This window comes from Oryctolagus cuniculus, chromosome 12 (assembly GCF_964237555.1).
Source record: "Oryctolagus cuniculus chromosome 12, mOryCun1.1, whole genome shotgun sequence".
Lineage (NCBI taxonomy): Eukaryota > Metazoa > Chordata > Mammalia > Lagomorpha > Leporidae > Oryctolagus > Oryctolagus cuniculus.
The window spans coordinates 67797783-67821168 of NC_091443.1; the positions used below are offsets into that span (position 1 = coordinate 67797783).

Sequence of the window (23386 nt, forward strand, 5' to 3'; positions counted from 1 at the left end):
CATTTGCATGACCTCTTCCCGCTTGGACCCTGCCGCCGGGGCAGGTAGGGACGACCTACCACCACGTTCCTATAAAAGGGGTCCGGGTTCCGCTCAATTTCCAAACGCAGCAGAGCTGGCCAAGTAATCCATCAAGACCAGTGAGAAATAATTAAGCTCGCTGGCTAGCCCGACTCTGCCTACGCCAAACCCAGGACGCTCCAGGACAACGGGACTCTGCATTTCCTCGGGGCGGAGCCGCCGGGCTCACATTTGACGGTACCCCCAAGGTTCCAGCGACCCCAGCCCGCCCGCCCAGCCTGTCGACAGGATGACTCTGTGGAACGGTGTGCTGCCGTTCTACCCCCAGTCCCCGCATGCGGCCGGCTTCTGCGTGCCTCTGCTCATAGTCATTGTGGTCTTCTTGGCCTTTGCTGGCAGCTTCCTGCTCATTTTGCCTGGGATCCGCGGTCACTCGGTAAGGGATGCGGGGGAAGCTCGGGGAGGAGGAACGGGCATCCAAGACAGATAAGGGTGTCAAGGGCCTCCAAGAGGAGTCAAGCTGAGGCTCAGGTAGAGCAAATTTCCAAGGCTGCTGCAGCCAGCACCGCTTCCCAGGAACATTCTGGAGAGACACCCTGTCCCCAGCTGCTGCACAGACAGGGTGCCCAGTTCAGTAATCCTAGAGCAGATTCTGGGCTTCACATGCCATGGGGGCCTCCCACCTCCATCCAGACTCTGCAGTCCCACCCTGGTTGTGCCTCTGCACCGGCTTAGAGCCAAGAGGACAGCCAGCCACGGCCAGCAGCTCTGGCTACTAGGTTCCTCTTTGTGTCGGGTTAACATACAGGTGTCTGGGTGCACCACCCTCAAGGCTCAGAATTCCAGACTGGATCCCAAGTCTGGGTGTATTTCATCAGACTCCCCTCCTCCTGCAGAACCTGGGCTGTGCATTTTTTTCTAGTCTGAGAGGGTCCAGGGCTTCTTTGTCTTGCTCTGTGTTTGTTTCCCAGGGAACTGGTGTGCCCAGAAGTACATCTGTATTGCCAGCTCCTCTTACCTGGCCACCAGGCCCTGGGGCCTCCCTCTTCTGGAGGCAATGACCCTGGCCTGCCTGGCACTTCTAGACTCACTGAGCCTCAACCAGAAGTGACTGGACCAGGAACTGGGGCCAGATCGGGTGCCAGACGACTCGGGGATTGAAGGTGGCTGGCTGCAGGGCGGACCAGGAAGTGCGGCTGGGGAGGGGGAAGCACAGGCCAGAGGACATCAGAAATGCCAGTGGCCCAGGGGCAGTCTCAGAAAAGCATGCCCAGCAGCGGCCTCCAAAGGTCAGGCACGTGACTAAAGACTGAGGTAGAGCGGGGTCACTGGAGGTCTCAGGGACTCCCTGGGGCAGTGCCCTGATGGGAGTGCCAATTCCTGCAGCGCTGGTTCTGGTTGGTGAGAGTTCTTCTCAGTCTGTTCATAGGCGGAGAAATCGTGGGTGAGTGTGCGGTGCAGCCCAAGGGGAGGGGAATGGGCCCGAGGAAGGAGGCGGGAGGGGTTGGTTTCCTGCTGCCTCTTCCCAGCTCCAGCTCGTTCTTAGTGCTGGCTTCCCTGCCCTTACCATGCGCTTGCCCTGGCCCCTAGACCCGGATGTCTCTGCACAGTTCCACATCCCATCACCCCTCTCCTAATTCACCTCTTCATCCCCACCCCTGTCGCTTGGTGTGCCCACAGCTGTGCACTTCAGCGGAGAATGGTTCGTGGGTGGAGTGTTCACCAACACATCCTACAAAGCCTTCAGCACGGAGCAAGTGCAAGGCCACGTGGGTCTGCACGTGGGCCTGGTGGGTGTCAATATCACGCTCAAAGGTGAGGAGGCTGCGGCCAGGCGGATTCCTGGCGCCGGGGATTGGAGCAGGGGCAGCTTGGAGGACCGCTCACAGCCCACAGCCCAGCTAGCCTCTCTCCTCGGGCTCGCCCCACCCCTACTCTCCCATCCGAAGCCGCTCCTGTCTGAAGCTGCCCGGGTCCTTTGGCTGTGCGCAGGGACTCCCGTGAAGCAGCTGAATGAGACCATTGACTACAACGAGCAGTTCACCTGGCGTCTGGACGAGGACTACACCAAGGAGTACGTGGACGCGCTGCAGAAGGGACTGCCGGACCCGGTGCTGTACCTAGCGGAGAAGTTCACGCCGAGCAGCCCTTGCGGCCTGTACCAAAAGTACCACTTGGCGGGCCACTACGCCTCGGCCACGTTGTGGTGAGCCTGGGAGAAGGCCCGCCGCGCTCGGCTTGATTGCGGGCGGGAGGATCTGGAGGGCCGCGAGGGAGTCCGGAGAGGCCCAGCAATGGTCTGGCGCTCGGGAGCCTGCTTCTCCCCCCAAAGCCCTTCCCCGGGGATTCCCCTGCGCCTCCGCGGCCTCCGCGCAGCGGTAGCACCGGCCGGGGAGCGAGGCTGCGGGAACCGGGGCGCGCGGGGCACGGCTGTTCACGGTCGCCCCCTCCCACAGGGTGGCCTTCTGCTTCTGGGTCATCACCAACGCGCTGCTCTCCATGCCGGCCCCGCTCTACGGCGGCCTGGGGCTCCTGGTCACTGGCGCCTTCGTCCTCTTCTCTATCTTCGCCTTCGCTTCCATCTCCACCGTGCCGGTCTGCCCGCTCCGCCTCGGCTCCTCGGCATTCGTCACGTACTACGGCGCCGCCTTTTGGGTCACATTGGCAACAGGTGGGGACCGAGGCGGCGGGCGCTGGGCGCTGGGCATTGGGCGGCGGCGGGTGCGGACGCGGTTCCCAGCGGTTGAGCGCGCAGGTTCCAGCTTGCAAAATGAGTTCCCATCTACCATCTTGGCGCACGGGCACCACTGTGCCCATTTTGCAGATGAGGTTCAGAAGGGCTCGGTTAGCGCGCGAGCCCGGGGATGGTGCCCTCCGCGTCAGAAGCCCTTTTGCGAGGGGTGTGTGTGTGTGTGTGTGTGTGTGTGTGTGTGTCTGGGGAGCAAGCTGAGGGGTTGGCTCCAACAGATGGGGCTGGGGTGCCAGGCTCTGACCTGGATCCCTGCTTCCCTCCCCCTGCCGCTCTCTCTCGGGCGGCGCCGCAGGCATCCTGTGCCTGCTGCTCGGAGGGGCAGTGGTGTGTGCCCACTACGCTGCACCCAGCGCTCTCCGCACCTTTCTGGACCTCCGCGACCTCGACTACAGCGGCCTGGAGAAAGAAGGCGGCGCGCCCCTCTTCCTCAGCAACGCTCTGGACAAGCAGTTCCAGCCCCCGGACTTCAGCATCACCACAAACCTGTGAAGGGGACGCCACTCCGGACTCCCACCCCGCCTCGGGGCCACACGGGCCGGGAACCAGTGCCCGCCAGCACCCAGGGATAGGCAGGCAGCGTCTGACGGTGCCGCACGCGCCAGGGATGCGGGGTGAACTGTGAATAAACTTTTTTGTTTAAAAAACAAAACTCTCCCACCCCACCCCCACTACTTTCCAAGGCTTCTCTGGGCTGTCGGAGAGCCACGCCCTCGGCCGGCTTCGCTGGGCTGACCACAGCCTAGTATTGCTGGTTCTCTCTCTGCGCTGCTGCGGCTCCAGAAACTTCCTCTCGGCAAAAGCCAGAGTAACCCGGGAAGGCGCTGGGAGAGAGCGCCCTCTAGTGAGGCCGAAGGGGAACGACTGTAACCAGCAGCCTCTGAGCCGCTCCAGAGAGTGTTGGCTCTCACCCTCCTAGCTGAGTGGAGTTGATTGGCTAACTCCTTCCACTGGGCTTCATCTGGGGTTGTCTGAGAGCCAAGGTAAATGTCGGCAAGGCATAAAAAAAATTCAATACTAGAATTTTTGTTTTTTTTTTAGGTCCTTTTCAAGCCCTACAATCTTATTTAACACATTTAAGAACTGAATTCAAAGAGACAGTGGCACGGGTGGTTCGTGTTAGATCCGGAATGGGGAGCTGGGTCTCTTCTCCCTTCCAGTGCTGTCCTGTATTGTACCAAGAGGTCAGACAAGCCGAGGAGGTGAAGGAAGAACGAAAGGGACCCAGGAAACAGAAAATAAGAGATGGATCACACACACAGGTCTTGTGGGTGGAGCTGGGTGTCAGTGAGTGGCACCTTTAGGAGGCAAAGCATCTAGGGAAGGCAGGGCTGCTGTGCAGAGACCCAGGCGGCCCCTGCTGGGCCCCTGCATGGGAGCAGGAGGAACCCAACACCCCTTCAGCACCTTAGGGCTTTTGTTTTGTTCTCTCTTTAACAAAAAGTAGAGCCTCCTCTTCCTACATCGTCCATGGATTGGAGCTGAGGGTCCGATCAGCTCACCCTGCGGGAGGTCCTGGCAGTTCCATGGGGCCCCAGTGAGGTCTGCAGCCAGACTGGAGGTCCAGGTGGCCGCCGGGCAGGGGGACATTAGCAGGCACAGTCAGGCTCGCGGGGGCACACCTCGCTGCAGCACACCTCCGAGGAGGCCTCCGACAGAGCAATGTCCTGGGGCTCCGGACTCTCCGCCATGGACCGGTAGCGGGGAATCAGGAGGCCCCCTTCCGCGGGACCCAGCTGCAGCGGGTCCTCCTCTGCACTCTGGTTAAAGAAAGCCTTCAGCCTGTGGGGCTGCATCCTGTGGGCCACCAGCATGGCCAGGCCCAGCAGCACGCACAGTAGTCCTGTGGATGACAGCAACGGGTGTCCCGCCTTAGCCACAGGGAAGCCCTCCCAAAGACATCTTCCCCCAAGAGCATCCCCCAGGAGACATCTTCCCCCAGGAGTCCCTGACCCAGGGCAACTTGGACCCAGAGCGGTGACAGGTTGGGGTCATTTGGCTGGTGTGTCTCTGTTGCCCTGGTTCTAGACTCCAAGCCCAGGGCTCTTTACATTATATCCAGGGAGAGGGAGAGAAGGGAAAGGGAGACAGAGAGGTCTGAAACCCAAGAGAAGCCCTGGGAAGGGTAGAGCACAGAGGTGGCAGGGGATGGCACGAAGGGGTGGAGGCAGTGGGACAGGAGAGGAGGACGAAACCGCAGGACAGGTTAGGGACACAGAAGGGGCCTAGGAACGGGACACAGAGAGGGTGTTTGGGAGAAGTGGGAGGGGATGTGGGTTTGGAAGATTTAGGAAGGAGCTGGGTGAAATGAGATGTCGGGGATGAGAGACATGACAAGAGGAGGAGGTGGGAGAGGAAGCAGCACTGGGGAGAGACATCCAGGACAGTGGGCACCTGAGAGGGATGGGGCCTTAAAGAGGTGTGGGTGATCCTGTGCCTGGCTGGGAGACTGCCTGCCTAGCCCATGCAGGAGGTTGAGGGGACATGGCCAGGGAAGGACTCTATGACCTTACTGCTGGCAGGCAGCAGGAGCCCCAGGCACATTCCCCACCACCACCACCACCACCAAACCCCTACCCCACTTCCTGTAGAAGGGCCTTGTAATTAATCAGGTAAACAGCTCCCTGATGTGGCCCAGACCCATAAGGACCACTTGGAAGGCTACATAGGCTACATGACCTTCAAGCTGATTGGAGAAGCATAGCGGTGCCAATATCGACTTTATCCTATAGAATTAGTGTCACCCTGAACTACTACACCCTCTCTTTGCCTGCCCATTAAAAGCTTGTGGTTGATTGTTAATAAATGGACATGTTCACTGAAACTTGTCTCTAGTGCTCCTTGTCGAAGAACACCGTCACCCCACCATCCTGACAGTGTGGGCCTCGCAGGACAAGCCTGAAAGAGAGGGAGGGGGCACACTGGCCCCCAGGACCCCCACCCTCATGGTCCCTGGCCCTGAGCCCTCTGGCGCCTGTCTGTAGGGGGTGTCTCACCTGTGGTCAAGGTGATCCAGAAGGCAGGCCCATGGCGAGTGTGCAGCACAGCAGTGCCCAGGCGCAAGGGACACGGTGGGCTGAGGGCTGTGACCGTGGAGAAGATGAGCAGGGCCAGCAGCTGGGAGATGCCTGTGGCCAGCAACATGTGGCCCCCGTAGACCAACGCGGGCATGGACAGCATCACGTTGGCCAGCAGCCAGCAGAGGAATGCCACCCTGGAGAGCCAGGGCCCAGTGAGGGTGGCCCAGGCTCCTCGACCTGCCAGGGAAGCTGGAGGGTCCTATAGAGGGAGGCTCAGGGGCCCAAGGGTGCCCCAAAGGTGTGAAGTCGGGGTTTCTGCCTGTGGACTTCCCAGTCAAGCACTGTGGTGATGGACACCAGCCTGTCCCGCCTGAGATATCCACAGGAGTGGAGGCAAGATAGGTTGAACCCGTGTCCCCTCCCTCCCCGTGCTCACCACAGCATGGCTGAGACGTAGTGTCCTGCCTGGCGGTATGGGTAGTGCAGGCCACACGGGCTTTGTGGGGTGAACTTCTCAGCCAGATAGAGCACAGGGTCTGGCAGTCCCTTCTCCAGGGCCTTTGCATAGGCCTCCTCATAGTGCTCGCCCAGGCGCCAGGTGAGCTCCTCATTGTAACTGATGGTCTCATTCAGCTGATGCACTGGGGTCCCTGGGGAATGAATGGGGCAGCTGTGTTCAGCAAGGCAGAAGGAGAGGAGCTGGCTCCCTCTGTTGACAGAAGGCAGCTTTGAATTTCCCTTCCTGCCCCTCCCCCGCTCCTGCTCACCCTGGGTGCCCGCATGCATGCTTAGCTCTTGGGACCACACCAAAGACACAGAGAGCACAGCCGTCCCCTCCTTCCCAGGAGGAGCCCTCCCTCACCTGTGAGCGTGATGTTGACGCCTCCCAGGCCGATCTGCAGCCCCACGTCGGCGCTGATCCACTCGGAACTGAAGGCTTTGTATGTTGTGTTGGTACTGATCTGACCCACAGACCACTCAGAACTGAAATTCACAGCTGGGGTTGGGAGTTGAACACATGGGAACTCAGGCAGGTCTGGGCTTTACTGGGTTAGCGTCAGAAGGAGCGTTACAAGGGCTCCATGTCTGTTTGGGTCCTAATTGTATACCTGCTAACCAGTCCAGGGACTGGATCCTGGGCAGGCTGCCAATCGTATGTGTGGGCTGCCTGCTTGGTCATACTCCCCACTCCTCATTTAGGGAGAGTCACTCAGGCAGTGGGGGAGGAAGCACCAGCCTAACCCACGACAGGCAAACCAATGGTTTGAGCAGAGACTCTCCATGGCTCCTGTTTGCCCAGTCACCAAAGCCAGGCAGGCAGCAGTCCCCATCTCCTCTGCTCCTGTCTAGAGCCCCTCTCCCCACAGACATTCATTTGGGCCTGCTCTCCCCTGGGTAGAAACGCGACAGGTTGAGGAGAGGCACCCAGCATGGCCACACCCCTCAGGGCTAGGGTAAGAGGAAAAGGGTTAAGGCCGTGGTGGGAGAGGTGGGCAGGCAGCGTGTGGAGGCCACCCTGAAGCAGCGACCGCCGTGGGGACACAGGGAGAGGAGAGGCAGGCTGCTGAGGCAGCCCCATGGGCCAGAGGCACTTGCCCGAGTCAGCTGTGCTTGGCACTCACCCAGGACCACAGCCCCGATGAATAAGCTGGTCACCACCCGCAGCAGCCAGAACAGCCTCTGAGTCACAGGATGGGAGAGTGGGGTTAGTAAGCAGTGCCTTCCTTCCAAGCCCACCCTTCCTTCCTCTTGCCAGTCTCGGGGGTAGGCTAGGCATTCAGCAACCGATGTCACTTGATTAATTGAGATCGGAGTGTCTGGCACACGTAGTAGGTGCTCAACAATTATTTTTTGACTCAGTGAGTGGGGGAGCTCTCCACTGTATGTGTGGTGGGAAAAGGGGGTCTCTTCCCTGAGGCTGGTGGCAGTCAGAAGGTCTCCGGGGATGGGGTTGCTTCTTACCATCTTGCCCCGGATGCCGGGCAGGATGACGATGAAAGTGACCAGTGCAGTCAGGAAGATGGTGATGATGACGGCCAAACTGGTGTCTATTGGGAAGGTTGGCTTGGCGCCAGCATAGAAGGGGAACGTGTGTCCGAAAGCCGCCATTCTGCTGGAGGGCTGCAGGGAGGCAACGCTGTACAAGAACGATGGACGTCTGTTGAGTGCCCTCTAGCACCAGGTATTGCTCTTGGTGCCAGGGACACAGCAAAGAACAAGGTGGACCAGATGCCCTTCTCTGGAGCCTGCATTCCAATGCCTCACCAGGCTCCCTGGCACTGCCATTCCACGGCTCTCAGCCATCCAGCTCCCCATGTATCGGCTGACAGAACCAGGGTCTTGGCAATCGGTCTCGGTGCCCCAGGTCCCCATAGCACTGCCTCCACTACCTGTTTCTTCTGAGACTTTTCTTAAGATATATAATAATGTCCTTTCTTCTCCCTTGGGCCTATCGCACAAGCAGATAGATCACAGACATAAAAAGAGCTACATTTACTATTAAGTGGTGGCATAAGGGTCAAAGAGGGCCCAGCGGACCAAACAGTTGGCTTTCTGTCCCCAAAGGAACAAAGGCCAGACAGCTCTGCTAAGTATATAATCCAGCTGTGTCACTAGAGGATGGATTCCCAGACCTGGCACTGCCCACACTGGCCCGTCCAGCTTTCTCAAGCCCCCGAGCTCCTGTTCCGGCCATTCCAGAACAACTGAGCTTGATTCGGTTCACCTGGGTAAGCAGTGAAGTGGCCTCTCCCCTCCACTAAGCACAGAGCCAGGGCCGGCAGTCCTTCCAGGCCACACGTCATCCACACTGGCCCTTCCTTTCCTTTCCAATGCCCAGGCCTTGTTACTGCTCACACCCTGGCTTGGTCTTCTCAGCCTATCCCCTAACCTCAGAGCTTATCTGAGTCTAGTTTGTCCTGTTGCCTACAGGATATTGGGGAAACTGCACTTGAACTTACTATGTTTAGCTAAATTTCAGACAGAAGGGGTTGCAAGATACACAACTATTTTATGTGCCACAAAGAATAAAAACGTATTGCGAATGAAAGCCTGACAGTCACTGTTGGCAAGACTCATCACAGTTTTGGAGATGTAAAAACGTGGGGGGATGTCTGTTGGAATCAACAGTCCCAGTCCTGCTCATTTCCCGGCTGTGATCTGGGCTGCCCTGGGGTCTCAGTTTGCCCAGGAGGTTCCATCATGCATTCGCACTGCACGGTGTCTTGTTAAGTGATGCAGGAAAGGATCAGCTTGAGACTCAGTTCCAACAGGTTTGGATTCTCCCGCTGCCTCTTGCAATTTATTTGATTTCTGCAGAGACCCAGTTTTCTTTTAAAATGGAGATAATAATGTCACCCAGTAGGGTTATTCAGAAGATGAAATGAGATTGTGTGTGTAACGCATCAAGGATCGTGCTGGGGACAAATCACCAAGCTGGGGAGAAGACGGCATTTCATTACTCCATGTTCCTCTTTCTCCAATCCTTCCTGGAGAGAACCCTGGGCTGGGGTCAGTTCTGGGTTTAGTTGCACTTTCTCACCGACTCACGTAACACTGGACAGGAAGTGACAAGCCCGTGGTCCTTGGCTGCCTCATGTTAATTGGATAAGACCATCTCTGTGTGCTTTCCGGGTCCAGTGGTAGGACTCTCCCACTATACACTCCAGCTGCCAGCCTTCCCCATCTGCCAAGCTGCTCACTCCTTATGCTGCCTCTGGGAGCACAGCATGACATCGGGCAGAGACACAGTTTTAACTTTAGATCCTGTGTTTTGGACAACTTGCATAACCCCTGCGTCTCAGTTTTCACATGAAGTCTTTGTTTCTTCACTGTCCAACCCTGCCAGCCCAGAGGAAGCAGTGTCTCTCTTCTTTCCATTTTGCTCTCCTCTGTTCCACACCTGCCTGGAGAACCATGGCTTTACCTTCGGCTGTCCCTCTTCCCCTTCATAGCTTTTCCACATCTTCGTCTGCTGGCTCCTCCCGAGGATATGCTTAACAGTTTCCTTCTCAAAAACACAAATAAGGAGCTGGTGCTGTGGTGTAGTGGATAAAGCCGCAGCCTGCAGTGCCGACATCCTATATGGACACCAGTTCAAGACATTGCTGCTCTGTGGGGAGCAACCCGGACTAGACTAAGTTACTGGAATTAAGACTTATTCTATGCATCTGCTCTCCCACAATATGGCGCTGAGAAGGGAGAAACAGCTTCTACACAGCTGCCTCCAGTTCAACCAATAAACTGTAGGACCTGCTCCTGATTGCAGGAGAGCAGCGTACTCGGCGTGTGGGTAGCAGAGTTGGGATTGGTGGAAGAGGACTATAAAGGAGGAGAGAGACAACATGCACCAGGAACATCTAGCTGAAGGAACACCTGTGTAACCCCCGAGAGAGCCGGCCGGCGGTGTGCCGCTCCCCCGCGGAAGTGGGGAAAGTGGCCGGGGGAACCGCCCTTCCACGGAGGTGGAAGGGACGGTAGCCAACCTGGGAAGAACCAGCAGCAAACCCGGGGAGGGCCGAGCAGACAAAAGAACAGCTCAGGGTCCTGTGTCGTTCCTCCACGAAGACGGGGAGCGACACTGCTCCACTTCTGATCCAGCTCTCTGCTATGGCCTGGGAAAGCAGTAGAAGATGGCCCAAGTCCTTGGGTCCCTGCATCCACATGGGAGACCCGGAAGAAACTCTTGGCTCCTGGCTTCAGATCGGCCCAGCTCTGGCCACTGCAGCCATTGGGGGAGTGAACCAGCAGATAGAAGACTTCTCTCTCTCTTTCTCTCTCTCTGCCTCTATGTAACACTGCCTTTTAAATAAATTTAAAAGTATATAAATCTTTTTAAAAACCCACAAATAAAAGGAACATTCTCCCTCACCATCCGATCCTACTCCCTTTCATAACGAGGATTTTGGAAAGAATCATCTCCATCAGTAATGTCACCGCCTTATCTCCTCGTCCCTGCCTTCCCCATTAAGTCACTAGGTGTGAAGTCCAGAGGGATGCGTATAGCTTGTACGTTTCACCCCTCTCCACCCCTGAAGCTGAAGACACTACTCTTGAAGGGTGGGAAGGTGTTTGTCCAGGCTCTGAGAGCATTCCAGGTATAGAGTCAGCATCTACCAAGGCAGGAAGGCTTGAGAGAACATGTCACTTGACGCTGGAGACCATACTCTTCAAACTTTTCCTCCTAGCATCTCCAGGACACCATTTTTTCCTGCCTTGGGCCATCCTTTTCTCAGACCCTCTGCTAGTTCTTCCTCCTCCCTGGTAAATGCTTCCAGGACCCTGTCTTAGCTCCGCTCTCAGCATGGTTTAACATTCCCTGGGCAATGGTATCCACTCCCATGGCTGCTGGTGCCCAGCGTCTCCAGGAGGTCTCCTACCTTAGCAACAAACACAAAAGGAACAACTGCACCGCGGTTATTAGGTGCTAATGGAATTCACTGTCTCTACCTTGCTTTTTATGCTTTTCAAAAACTTTGTCTCTTTGGCACCATCAACACTCCCTCAATCAAACAGGCCAGACACCAGGGACATCTTACCTTCAAAAGATGTCCTGGAACTATCCACAAACTTCCTTTCACATTGCCTCTGCCCAAATTGCACAAATCTCTTTCCTGGTGCCAGAATAATCTTTCTACTAAGCTAATATCACCATTTCACTTCCCTGCTCTGGGTGGGATCTAATCTTCTTACTGTCACAGATAATGTGCCTTGAGATCTGGTCTCACTTATCTCTCCATCTCCATCTTTTGCTCAGCCTAATCTATAGCCACTCTCAATTACTTGCCTCTGCCTGAACCTGACATGTTCTCTCAAGCCTTCCTGCCTTTGTAGATGCTAATTCTATGCCTGGAATGCTCTCAGAGCCTTGGCAAACACCTTCACACCCTTCAAGTCTCAGCCTGTGTTACCTCCTCCGCGAAGTCTCCTCTGACACCACTGGGCCAAGGTAGAAGTTCCCACCTCTAAGGTTCTGACTGCATTTTGAACGTACTTCCATGCTCACAACAATGGCACTGTACTCTAATTGTTTGAACATCTCTCTCCGTGTTAGGCTCTAACCTCCATCAGGGCAGGGACTTTATCGTCCCATCTTTGCATCCCTCATGAGCAGCATATACTAATCGGGCTCTGCATCAAATGAATGAGCACCACTCCTCACAGCACCTGCTTCTGATTTCCCACACAAGAGGGAGCTGTGCCTCCTCATTGCCCTGTGCTGGTTCATTCAGCACAGTCTGAGGGGCACCGCCCCTGGGGGCTGAGGACTGTACGGCAGGAGTTGGTGGGTCCTGTCAATTCTTAGTGACGTCAGACAATTTCAGAAAGCCTCTTCCAATGGCTGGGGTCTTCAAAATTAGTGAAGACCCAAATATGAATGTTCACATTTAAACACACATTTCAACCCTAGCTGAAGATGAGTAACTACGAGTTTGTGGATTATTTTGTAAAATATGTGACAGTGATATTTATTTTAAAGCAGATGCTTACTGGTCTAAAAGTTTTTAATTTATGACACCAACATTGAAGCCATTATATTTTATATGAAGGCTACAGAGGAAAAGTACATAAAGTGTAGAACGTCTTGGCTAATAAGGTAGGAAGCAAAGCAAGTGTGTTAATAGCAAGAACACACACATTTGCAATACAAGCAAATAATATAATGTATTTTTGTTCAAGATCACATATTAGCATTATTCCTGCATTTATTTTAATGAGAGGTCATAAAAATTTTTACAAGACTGGCTCATCTCTATTAACATGGTACTTCAAAGAAACATTAACAAAAGATTTTCTGTATCTTAAGTACAGGACATTGTTAACTTATTTCTAGTCCTCCAAAAAATATTTATTAAAGATGACTAAGGTAAAAAAAAGACAGTTACTGAATAAAATCTGGACTTGCTTAATTTCTTCTTATTCAGTTTTAAGATTGAGGTCTTTCTTAATCTATATGGCCTAGTTTAAAATTGACTTCTCATGATTCTCATCCTAATTTGATTTCCATTATGAAACTAACAGGGCTCCTGAACAGAGGAGGGACTGAAATGGAAAGTCCCCACCCCCAGCAATCCTGGGGAACCCCCAGGAACATCTTTCTCCCTGGCTTTTCAGGCAGGGTCTGACAGCAGGGTTTGTTCTAATCTGAGAAAAATCTCATGCCAACATCAACCTGACTTACTGCTCCCATACCTCACCACCACAACTGCTATACACAGTGTATACAGATACAAATAAGCAGACACAAGGTGCAAGCAAACACACACCCACAAGCTTATGCAAACAGACACAGACACAACAAGAAGAAACAAGACTCTCTCATTCTCGGTAACACAGACACCTGTGTTACTCCATGACAATACCTGAGGTGGGCCACTCCCACACTGTGGGGTCTTCCCTTCTCACTCGCCTGGGGGTGGAGCGAGGCACTGTACTCCCTTCTGGACTCCCTTTAACACTGAAGGCTTTCCTCCTGTGGAGCTGCACTTCAGACACACTTACCCACCCTTCCCCTCCCACAGTGGGTGGTGAGGCCATGTATACACCAGACGTGAGTAAGAATAAAGGTACGGTCTTCCAGCTCACAGCCTAGTACAAGCCCCAGTCTCCACCACGCAAAGTTCTGTGAGCGCCTAGCAGCCTTTCTTGTAGCTGGACAGGACTTTCCTCCCTGCCCACCTCTGCCATCTGCTGGATCCGGTAGAGTGAGGACTGCAATTCTCTACAGAGGGGGAACAGGTGACATGTGTGGACTGCCAGGAGCTCTGAGGCTGGCCTACTGGCATGTGGTGATTTCTTTCTGCGGTTGGAGTAGACCCTGTTAAAAGTTCACAGTGGTGGCTGGCCAAGGGGATCCTGTCAGGAACTCCTGTCCTGAACTTTCCTCTTAAGAAAGGAGTGTATGTGTGTGTGTGTGTGTGTCCTCCTGCTGTTGCTCTACAAGAGGAGTTAAGTGGCAAAACAGAACAAACTTTGAAAAGTGAGTTGGCACAGGATCCCATTAAGGGCTAGTGTGCTGAGGCACTCCGGGGTGTGGGATCTCGCACGCCAGCCCTCCGAGACTGCAGCCAAGCCGGGATAAAGAGTCGGTGGCTATAAACTCTGCAGCGTTTACGGCCTTACCAGGTGTTCCTTGCCTCCTTAGTTTTTCATTAAACCTCTGCTTTGAAGAACTCTCGCTTGACTTGGATTTGGTCGGGGCGGCCGCGGGGAGTGTGCCCCCTAGGGGCCGGGGCTGGGATTGCACATCGTAGCCGCTGCCCGCCCCGCCACCCTTACGGGACCACTGCTGCCTGCCTTCGGTGAGTGCGTGGCAGTGGGCGCCGCTCGCCGTCTCCTGCGGACCCTCACACGCAGCGCTCCCGGGTGCGAGGACGGAGGGACCTGGGTCCAGATGTTCACCAAAAGTGCGCCCCCTTTCTCTCCGCGAGGCTCCCTTCCAACCTCCACTCCTCTCCTAATTCATTTAAGGACCAAGTTGCTGTGACCGGACAAACCGGGTCAGGGGTGCTCCCCCGCCACCCTCCCGCCCCGCTTCCAGTCACTGCCAACCATCTCAGACCGCGCCCTGGCAATTCGGCCCTCAGACCCCCTCCTCTCTGCCCAGCCCCGAGGCCCAGCACCCAGAGACAGCGCAAACCTGGCAATGCGGTTCCGGTTGTGGCCTGGCGTGGGCGCGGCTCGCGGGGCTCCGGGACCCCCAGGGTCTCACAGGAACCTTGGAGAGAGCGGTTTAGGATGAATGGATGCCTGGCTTTGATATCGGGCTGAACCGTGGTGGCGTGGGTGGGGTTGGCCGGTCCTCTTGGTCGTGGGGGCCAGACCCGACGGTGTGGAGAGGATTTGGGGAGGGCCGCGCGTCCTTCTTCTCGGACCCGCGGGACTGGGGCTATTCGCCGGCCACCTAGCCACCCCCGCCGAGCTCCTTCCCCTCGCCTGGGTCCGCAGAGCCCACGGCTTCTCACCTGGCGCGCCCGGGTTCCCGCCCCCGCTCGGTGCTGCCCCGCCCCGCCGCGCCGAGGAGCCCGGACGCGCCGTCCCCTCTACATCCCCAGCCCCGCCCGCCCCGGCGCAGAGCAGAAGAGGCAGCAGGACGCGAGCCGGCTTCGCGGGCCCCGCTGGGAGCCGAGCCAATCCGCAGTCGCGGACTCGGGGACAAGGCCTCGGCCACAGGTCAGATGGGGGGGGGGGGGGGCTTCTCCCGGGGCCACAGGCCTGGGTGCTCTGGGCAAGGGAGGGCCGCGGGGGGGGGGGGGAATCCTGGACTCCCCCTGAGCCTCGGCTCTTACCCTGAGGCTGACCTGGGCCCTGTCGGGACCTGCCCTCTGCCCCACCAAGGTTTGGGGAGATAGAGTTCTTCCGGACCGCGGAATGGTGGGAGCCTTCTCCCTCCGGCACCAGCACATCATGCCGGAGTCAGACTCCCTGCCTCAGCCCTCCTTTGGGACCAGGTTGGAATCTCAATGATCTTGACTCATCTCCTCCCAACCGCAGGGCCACCACTCTGCTGAAAAAGTGGCCACGTGGGGCCAGAGGCGGGCAGCCCTGTGTTCTCTCCTTAGTTCTGCCACTGCCTGGGGCCTCACCGCCCTGGCCTGGGCTTGCGCCTCCTTTTCAAAGCTGTTGGGAACATACTGCCTCTACATTGCTGGGTAAATCCTTCCGGTTACCCTCATCCACAAGGAGCGGTTATTAGGTATGCCCACCTTTCTCTCCAGGTGGCCCCCACAGCCTGGCCTGGAAGCCCCCTGTATGCCCTCGGGGGATCGAGTGGTACATTAGTATCAGGGGCCCAGGATCCTGACGACATGATGGTAGGGAGAAAGGGCGGGGCCTCTGGGATCAGGAAAGGACCACCTGGGCACCTTGGGCATGTCTGGCCTCAGTCCAACCACCCAGAGCTCAGCTATTCCCATCCTATCAAAAGCCAGCACCTGGACAGACTCTCTGGGACCAAACAGGTAGAAAACGGAGCTTTAGAGTTATGGCCAGGGCCCAGGGTTTTTGTTTAATGGGAGGTGGGGAGTAGGGATGAGATCGCTCTGTGGCTTCTCTCCTTTGTGACTGGTCAACCTGTCCAAGGGCCCCGAGGCTTTCCCTGAGCCCTCCCTTCCTTCCACCCCACACCCAGTCTTCAGGTAGCCTTTAGGAGGTCGTCACTGGCTTTAGGTCCTCCTTGTACCCTACAGGAATCCCAGCCTCACTCCCCTGCTGCCTCTCTTCCTGGGTGGTTTCTTGACCTGGGGAGAAGCAGCCAGGAAGCCAGCACCGAAACATGAGCGCCTGGCAGCCCTTCTGAGTCCTCCCAGGGGAGCCAAACTCCAGCCTGCCTTTCCTGTAGCCACATTTGCATAACCTCTGTCACTTTTCTTGCTTTGAATTCCACCTCGTTCCCACATCTGATTCTGGCAGCACACTGAGATGTGAACAGCTGAGGCATGTTTACTCCCACAGCTGGAAGAGGAAACCAAGAATCAGATCGGAGAAGTTGGCCTGAGATTTCACAGTGCACTGACTGGCAGCAGCGCTGAGACCTCGGGCAGTCAGTCATCTGGCCTCTAGGCAAGGCTCTGTCCACATTCTACAGGAGACTGGTCCAAGGCAAAGTTTTCCAAGTCATCTCAGAAGGTAAAGTTGAGGGAGGCAGGGATTTCTGTTTGTTTTGTTCACTGCTGACTCTTTAGTGCCTGGATCAATGCTTGCTACATGGTGGGTTCTTGTCAAGCATTTGTTGAATGAAGGAAAGCAATCTAGGGAGAGACTGAGTCTCTTGCTCTTTGCTACCCACCATGGCCCTGGCCCAGCGCCAGGCCTTGATATATAGGGGCTGGCAGAGGCCTTGGCCTGATTCTCCTAAACAGCTGGAGCTCATTCTCCCTGTTTTTATCTAGGGTCTTCCTTTTGGGGTATCCTGACATCTGAGGCCGTGGTATCACTTTCATCATGGACTTCCGCCTGGCTTTGGCATGGACACTCCTGGTCAGGCCGTGGATCCTCATGGGTGAGTACAGATTGGAGGAGAAGCATGGCTGGTGGCAGAGGGAGCCAGCATCTTCCAGGTTCCCCCAAGGACGGGGGCTGTGTCCGATTCACCTCTGCATCCTTCATCCCTACCAAGTACCCTGCACTTGGTAGGTGCTCGATGCTAGCTGCTGAATAAATGGATGAAAGCAGAATGAAAATGATTTCCAAATACACAGATTTTGGAAGCCTTCGACTGCACTTCCTATTGTACTCCTGGAAGTTTAGGGGTCCTTTCTCCTCTAGCTTCTCTCTTTTTCTATAGAATGAGAGCCACTGACTCAGGAAAAGATTGATTAGACACACAAGATTATAAAGGATCTGGAATGGCCGGCACCGTGGCTCAATAGGCTAATCCTCTGCCTGCAGCACCGGCATCCGGGGTTCTAGTCTTTAATATATATATATATGAAAAAATAAAAAATCTGGCTGGTTATTCAATCTACTGACCAGAAAGATCCCTACCCCAGCCCTTCCTTCCCTCTGCGCCCCCAGCTCAGTTATTCCCCCAACAGCTGAGTGCTCCCTCCTAGTCTAGTGTTTAGAGAGTATAGCAGCATCAAGAAAAGGAATTAAGTGTGGGCAAGATGCCCCAAAGGTGGAAGAGGCAAGGTCATCCACATGACCAGTCCAGTCAAGAAGCTGGGAAAGAAGACCAAAAAGTAGCAATGCCACACCCTGCCCTGGTCCCTCTCCACACTGCATCTGCCCAGAGATGGGTCACAGAATGACATGGCTTCCCAGGTATGGGGTGTGGCTGTCTCTTGCTCTCTATGTGTATTTGGGTTGGGGGCAGTGTCTGCTGTGCTGTGGCCTCCAGGAAGCAGAGGTAGAAGGGAGCAGAAGGCTCCTGCACCCCCTTCCCCATCACCACTACTCCCCAACAGGGTCCACTTCCTTTCTGGGGCTATTTGTCAGTTCCGTTACTTTAGCACTTCCTGCCTTGCCTCCTCCACTGAGTGGCTTAAAGACTCGGCTTGAGTTTGGCTGTCACCTTGGCCGGGTTTCTCCCTCTGCACCCTACCTGTCACAACTGTGCTGGGTTAGGCCGGCGCCATGGCTCAATAGGCTAATTCTCCGCCTTGCGGCGCCGGCACACCGGGTTCTAGTCCCGGTTGGGGCGCCGGATTCTGTCCCAGTTGCCCCTCTTCCAGGCCAGCTCTCTGCTGTGGCCAGGGAGCGCAGTGGAGGATGGCCCAAGTACTTGGGCCCTGCACCCCATGGGAGACCAGGAGAAGTACCTGGCTCCTGCTTTCGGATCAGCGCGGTGTGCCGGTCGCAGCGCGCCAGCCGTGGTGGCCATTGGAGGGTGAATCAACGGTAAAGGAAGACCTTTCTCTCTGTCTCTCTTTCTCTGACTGTCCACTCTGCCTGTCAATCAATCAATAAAGGATCTGGGAGTCATATTGGACTCCAACCTGGAACCATCAGTGTTTCCAAACAATAAGATCCACACCAAAACCAGTATGATCCACGAGCGTGTCATCTTGCTACCTTCAGCTCAGGACTGTCTCTTCCTGGAATCCGAAGCCACGCTGTGTAGGCCGGGTCTGTGAGGAGGGAAGACACACGGTGCCACAGACTAGCTTAGAAAGAGCAAGTCTCTGATCATGAGGGATGGGAGATGGCAAAAACAGGAAACAGAAAATCCTGTGGAGGGCTCGGTCCTGGCTGGGGGTAACAGGACAGTGACACAGCTGGCGCAGCCTCCCCCGGCAGGGCTGCTCACACTCTCGATCCTTCCAGCTCTCCCTTCCCTGGGTTTCTCTTTTCTCCCTCAACCTTGTCCTCTTCTCCCCTAGAGGCACTCTCCCATACCCTCCCCCAGAGGTTCCCTCCTTGTTCGGCTACCAGTTCATCCTAATGATCACACGCATGTGACTGCCCTGGTCCCTGACCCAAGTCCTGGATCCTTAGGTGGGTCCTTTGCTCAAACACCAGGACTTGAGTCATTTTCTTTTCCTGCCTCCTGGTGAGTGAGTGTGTGTGTGTGTGTGTGTGTGTGTCTGCAAACGCATGTGGGGCAGAGATCCTGTGCATTATCTGAGTGGGGAGACAGGAATGGGTCTACCTCTGGCTAAGAGGAGTGCCTTCCTCTGTTCTTTGAGGTGAGGAGAAAGGGAGTCTCAGCCCTATTTCCTCCTAGTTCGGGTGAAAGGATCTGACTGGGGCGGGGGGTGCTTGGCCCAGCAGTTGAGACACCACATGGGATGCCCGTGTCAGGGTGCCTGGTTGGAGTCCCAGTTCCACTCTCCATTCCAACTTCCTAATATTGAGCACGCTGGGAGGCAGCAGAGGTTGGCACAATCACTTGATTCCTTGCTACCCACATAGGAGACCTGGATGGAGTTCTTGGCTTCAGGCTGCAGCCTGGCCCAGCTCTGGCTGTTATAGGCATTTGGAGAGTGAACCAGCAGATCCAAGATCTGTGTCTGTGTTTCTCTCTCTCTCTCTCTCTCTCTCTCTCACTCTACCTTTCAAATAAATAAATACATCTTTAATATATATATATGAAAAAATAAAAAATCTGGCTGGTTATTCAATCTACTGACCAGAAAGATCCCTACCCCAGCCCTTCCTTCCCTCTGCGCCCCCAGCTCAGTTATTCCCCCAACAGCTGAGTGCTCCCTCCTAGTCTAGTGTTTAGAGAGTATAGCAGCATCAAGAAAAGGAATTAAGTGTGGGCAAGATGCCCCAAAGGTGGAAGAGGCAAGGTCATCCACATGACCAGTCCAGTCAAGAAGCTGGGAAAGAAGACCAAAAAGTAGCAATGCCACACCCTGCCCTGGTCCCTCTCCACACTGCATCTGCCCAGAGATGGGTCACAGAATGACATGGCTTCCCAGGTATGGGGTGTGGCTGTCTCTTGCTCTCTATGTGTATTTGGGTTGGGGGCAGTGTCTGCTGTGCTGTGGCCTCCAGGAAGCAGAGGTAGAAGGGAGCAGAAGGCTCCTGCACCCCCTTCCCCATCACCACTACTCCCCAACAGGGTCCACTTCCTTTCTGGGGCTATTTGTCAGTTCCGTTACTTTAGCACTTCCTGCCTTGCCTCCTCCACTGAGTGGCTTAAAGACTCGGCTTGAGTTTGGCTGTCACCTTGGCCGGGTTTCTCCCTCTGCACCCTACCTGTCACAACTGTGCTGGGTGTCATTTTCTCTTGCTCCAACTGCCAGACCCACAAGATCCATACCCTGCCTGGCTTCCCAGGATTTGCCCAGCTGCCCTCTTCCCTCCTTTCCCACACAGGAGCTCAGAACCCCATTTCCTGGGAGGTACAGCGATTTGATGGGTGGTACAACAACCTGATGGAGCACAGATGGGGCAGCAAAGGTAGGTGAGAGCCAAAGATTTCTAAGGACCAGGGTGGTACCCAGTGCTGTGGGGCGGGAGCCAGCAGGTACCAACAAAAGCCATCCATTTCTAAGGTTTGGGCATCTATGCTATAGAGGGCAGCCTAGGAGACCAGAGGTCAGGAATGCACCCTCAGGATTCTTCTTTGTCCTTGCCCCTCCTACGCCAGGCGCCCGGCTGCGGCGCCTGGTCCCAGCCAGCTATGCAGATGGCGTGTACCAGCCTTTGGGGGAACCCCACTTGCCCAACCCCCGGGACCTTAGCAACACCGCCATGAGGGGCCCTGCAGGGCTGGCCTCCCTGAGGAACCGCACCGTCCTGGGCCTCTTCTTTGGTGAGAACCTCAGCCTCTATGGGGGGGGGGGGGAGGCAGTGGGGTCCGCCGGACACCTTTGTCTTGGGGGAGGGGCCGGGGGATGAGGAGGGAAGCAATGGAGGGTCTGAGACATGGGGCGAGAGATGGAACAAGGGAAAAGGAGTCTCCCTCCACGTTGGGCCATTGGTGGGCTTGGGAGCTGAGTCAAGAGCATGGTAATAATGTGGTGGGCACTCTCTGCCAGACCCTGTTCTCACTCTTTGCTGGTCACTTCTAGGACAGGCTCAGGGCAGAGAGAGCTCAGTGGAGGCCAAGATGGGGGTGTTAGGATAGCCTGGCCTTAGTGACTGAGGATTGGCAGGGATGCCAGGCTCCTGTGAACCACCCCAGGTGCCACAACATTGGCCCCCAGTGTCCCACTTCCCACTGAGGCTGGCAGGCCCTCTGGGCAGGCTTGCACTGCATGTTGGAGCTGGTGCTGCCAGCCGGCTCACCTAGGCACAGTCACTGGGTACCTCCCAGTTACCAAGGAGAAGGCCAAACTGACAGTGACATCAGCTTGGACCAGGTGCAGGCACAGGCTGGTCAGGAGAGACAAAGGGTTGGCAGGGAGTTTGGGAGGTCAAGGCTTGGACTTGCCTATAGTGGCTTCTGAGTCTCTTGAAGGCTGGGGGTGGGGAGGGACCAGATAGGAAGGCGGGAAGGAGAGTGACCCCACCACACTATGGCCAGGCTACCACGTGCTCTCCGACGTGGTGAGCGTGGAGTCCCCTGGCTGCCCCGCCGAGTTCCTCAACATCTACATCCCGCCTGGCGACCCCGTGTTCGACCCCGACGGGCGGGGAGACGTGGTGCTGCCCTACCAGAGGAGCCGCTGGGACCCCAATACAGGACGGAGCCCCAGCAACCCGCGAGACTTGGTGAGGCCAAGCGGATGGCGGGCGGAGCCCGGACCGGGGTCCGTGGGGCTCTCGGTTCTCGCCCGCTCCCACTCGCCTCCCCCAGACGCCCGCGCGCCCGGCCCCGGCCCAACCCTGCCCCGCCTCCGCTAACCCGACTCGAGGCTCAGCCACCCCGTGTCCCTGCAGACCAATGGGGTGACCGGCTGGCTGGACGGCAGCGCCATCTACGGCTCTTCGCACTCGTGGAGCGACGCGCTGCGGAGCTTCTCCGGGGGGCAGCTGGCGTCCGGGCCCGACCCCGCCTTCCCCCGGGGCGCGCAGGACCCCCTGCTCATGTGGACGCCGCCCGACCCCGCCACCGGCCAGCGCGGGGCCCAGGGGCTGTTCGGTGAGGCCGCGGGCGCGGGCGCGGGCGCGGGCTGGGGTGGGCGCGTTCGGGCGCCGCCGACTCACGCCGCCGCTCCTCTCGTGCCCGCCTCCCGCGTCCGCCGCAGCCTTCGGGGCCGAGCGAGGGAACCAGGAGCCCTTCCTGCAGGCGCTGGGCCTGCTCTGGTTCCGCTACCACAACCTGTGGGCACAGAGGCTGGCGCGCGAGCACCCGCGCTGGAGCGACGAGGAGCTGTTCCAGCACGCGCGCAAGAGGGTCATCGCCACCTACCAGGTGGGCGCCCGGCCTCGCCCGCTACCCGCACGCGCGTCGTCGGGGGAGACAGCGCTCCACCACACAGCCCCCGCCCGGAAACGCCCCTATCCGGGAGGACGCGCCGTCCCGGGGGTAGGGGTGGGTGGAGGGCTGGCGTCTGGGCAAAGCCCCTGGAAGGGAGCGGGAGGGAAAGTGCCGTTTGTCCGAGAGGTTCTGCTCGTGGTGCTTACTGAGCTTCTGCGTCCGCGTGGCCCCGGCCCTCCTCCTACTCGCAAGTTACCCCCAGCCGCAGTTCCTTGTGGGGTCAGGCCTCGCATGGCTCCTGTTAGCGTAGCCGGTCGCAAGACAGCCCACCTGACCTATGCCCGCGCCCGCGCCCGCGCCCCTCTGCCTTCGTCCCGGCCCCGGCCGGTCCAACGCACCGGTGCCTCCCCTCTCTCTGCCCCACAGAACATCGCCCTGTACGAGTGGCTGCCCAGCTTCCTGCAGCAAACGCCCCCGGAGTATGCAGGTGAGAGCCGCGGAGGGGGCTTACAGGAGCTTATGGCTGGAGGAGAGGTAATGGGAGGTGGGAGTCCGGTGGGCGGGAGTCCGGTGGGCGGACTGAGCCCTAGGGCCCTCTCTTCCCCTCTTCCCCTAGGCTACCGGCCGTTCGTGGACCCCAGCATCTCCCCGGAGTTTGTGGCGGCCTCGGAGCAGTTCTTCTCCACCATGGTGCCCCCTGGCGTCTACATGAGGTGAGGGAGTAGGCAGTTGGGGGTCAAACGAGGGAAATTGCACCCAGGGCAGCCTTTCTGAAATGGGCGCATTTCCCAGGCGTCCATGAACATGGACACGAAAGGAAAACCATGATTTTTTTAAAAGATGCATCCTTGTGGGTTTCAAGCACTTTGGTTCCCATTCTCCTGCAGCCGGTGAAGCTCTTTATCCTCCAATTAAACGGGGTTGGTTGAGGCTTGGAGGCTGCCACAGAGCCGCAGGTCTGACTGAAGTGCGGGGCCGCATTTATAGCTATAGGCACAGGGCCTGCTGGGGCTGCCGGACTTCCCAAGAAGGTTCTAAACAGGTGTGCCATCTGTGGGAAAAAACGTTGGCTCCCAAATAGCAAAACATGACTTTAAAATAAGCACATATTTGGCCGGCGCCGCGGCTCAACAGGCTAATCCTCCGCCTAGCGGCGCCGGCACACCGGGTTCTAGTCCCGGTCGGGGCGCCGGATTCTGTCCCGGTTGCCCCTCTTCCAGGCCAGCTCTCTGCTGTGGCCAGGGAGTGCAGTGGAGGATGGCCCAAGAGCTTGGGCCCTGCACCCCATGGGAGACCAGGAGAAGCACCTGGCTCCTGCCTTCGGATCAGCGCGGTGCTCCG

The 23386-nt window shown here is 56.9% G+C and overlaps 3 protein-coding genes across 12 annotated transcripts in view; 2 read left to right on the plus strand and 1 right to left on the minus strand.

Moving 5' to 3' along the window:
- The first annotated feature begins 76 nt into the window (after positions 1–76).
- Positions 77–3422, plus strand: DUOXA2 (dual oxidase maturation factor 2). Its single transcript, XM_008269068.4, has 6 exons — positions 77–457; positions 1408–1465; positions 1702–1836; positions 2014–2227; positions 2478–2692; positions 3066–3422. The coding sequence occupies exons 1-6, from the start codon at positions 311–313 to the stop codon at positions 3260–3262; spliced, it is 966 nt and encodes a 321-aa protein (XP_008267290.3). The 5' UTR covers positions 77–310; the 3' UTR covers positions 3263–3422.
- Positions 3423–3455: 33 nt separating this feature from the next.
- DUOXA1 (dual oxidase maturation factor 1) lies at positions 3456–21668 on the minus strand. 8 transcript variants are annotated; one of them, XM_070054129.1, is made up of 9 exons: positions 14754–14772; positions 14429–14506; positions 13152–14245; positions 7753–7927; positions 7413–7470; positions 6653–6787; positions 6227–6440; positions 5767–5984; positions 3456–4613 (listed from the first exon to the last, which is right to left on the minus strand). In XM_070054129.1, the coding sequence occupies exons 4-9, from the start codon at positions 7897–7899 to the stop codon at positions 4360–4362; spliced, it is 1026 nt and encodes a 341-aa protein (XP_069910230.1). In that variant the 5' UTR covers positions 7900–7927; positions 13152–14245; positions 14429–14506; positions 14754–14772; the 3' UTR covers positions 3456–4359. The 8 variants fall into 8 exon arrangements, with proteins under 8 accessions (XP_069910230.1, XP_069910228.1, XP_069910227.1 ...); XM_070054127.1 differs by having other exon boundaries at positions 7753–9901; XM_070054126.1 differs by lacking the exons at positions 13152–14245; positions 14754–14772 and adding an exon at positions 21567–21668 and having other exon boundaries at positions 7753–7911.
- The window catches only part of DUOX1 (dual oxidase 1), a 33268-nt gene continuing 24716 nt past the window's right edge, over positions 14835–23386 (plus strand). For 2 of the 3 annotated variants that reach the window (XM_070054121.1, XM_070054123.1), the window contains exons 1-10: positions 14835–14961; positions 16243–16416; positions 16680–16789; positions 20056–20139; positions 20330–20494; positions 21209–21396; positions 21565–21766; positions 21873–22039; positions 22472–22532; positions 22662–22758. In XM_070054121.1, coding sequence (XP_069910222.1) covers positions 16732–16789; positions 20056–20139; positions 20330–20494; positions 21209–21396; positions 21565–21766; positions 21873–22039; positions 22472–22532; positions 22662–22758 — 1022 coding nt within the window. In that variant the 5' untranslated portion in view covers positions 14835–14961; positions 16243–16416; positions 16680–16731. Of the gene's footprint in view, positions 14962–15282; positions 15485–16242; positions 16417–16679; positions 16790–20055; positions 20140–20329; positions 20495–21208; positions 21397–21564; positions 21767–21872; positions 22040–22471; positions 22533–22661; positions 22759–23386 lie in introns of all 3 variants that reach the window. The other variant, XM_070054122.1, reaches the window with a different exon arrangement.

Excerpts from the sequence above, each read along its gene's own strand:
- DUOXA1 (XM_070054126.1), bottom strand. The coding sequence starts at position 21,602 with ATGGCGCTGCCGTCCAGCCAGCCGGTCACCCCATTG. Across the intron at positions 5,985-6,226 it reads TACGTCTCAGCCATGCTGTG|GGTGGCATTCCTCTGCTGGC; the intron begins GTGAGCACGGGG and ends CTGGCTCTCCAG. Across the intron at positions 4,614-5,766 it reads CTGGATCACCTTGACCACAG|GACTACTGTGCGTGCTGCTG; the intron begins GTGAGACACCCC and ends TGTCATCCACAG.
- DUOXA2 (XM_008269068.4), top strand. The coding sequence starts at position 311 with ATGACTCTGTGGAACGGTGTGCTGCCGTTCTACCCCCAGTCCCCGCAT. Across the intron at positions 458-1,407 it reads CTGGGATCCGCGGTCACTCG|CGCTGGTTCTGGTTGGTGAG; the intron begins GTAAGGGATGCG and ends CAATTCCTGCAG. Across the intron at positions 2,228-2,477 it reads TACGCCTCGGCCACGTTGTG|GGTGGCCTTCTGCTTCTGGG; the intron begins GTGAGCCTGGGA and ends CCCCTCCCACAG.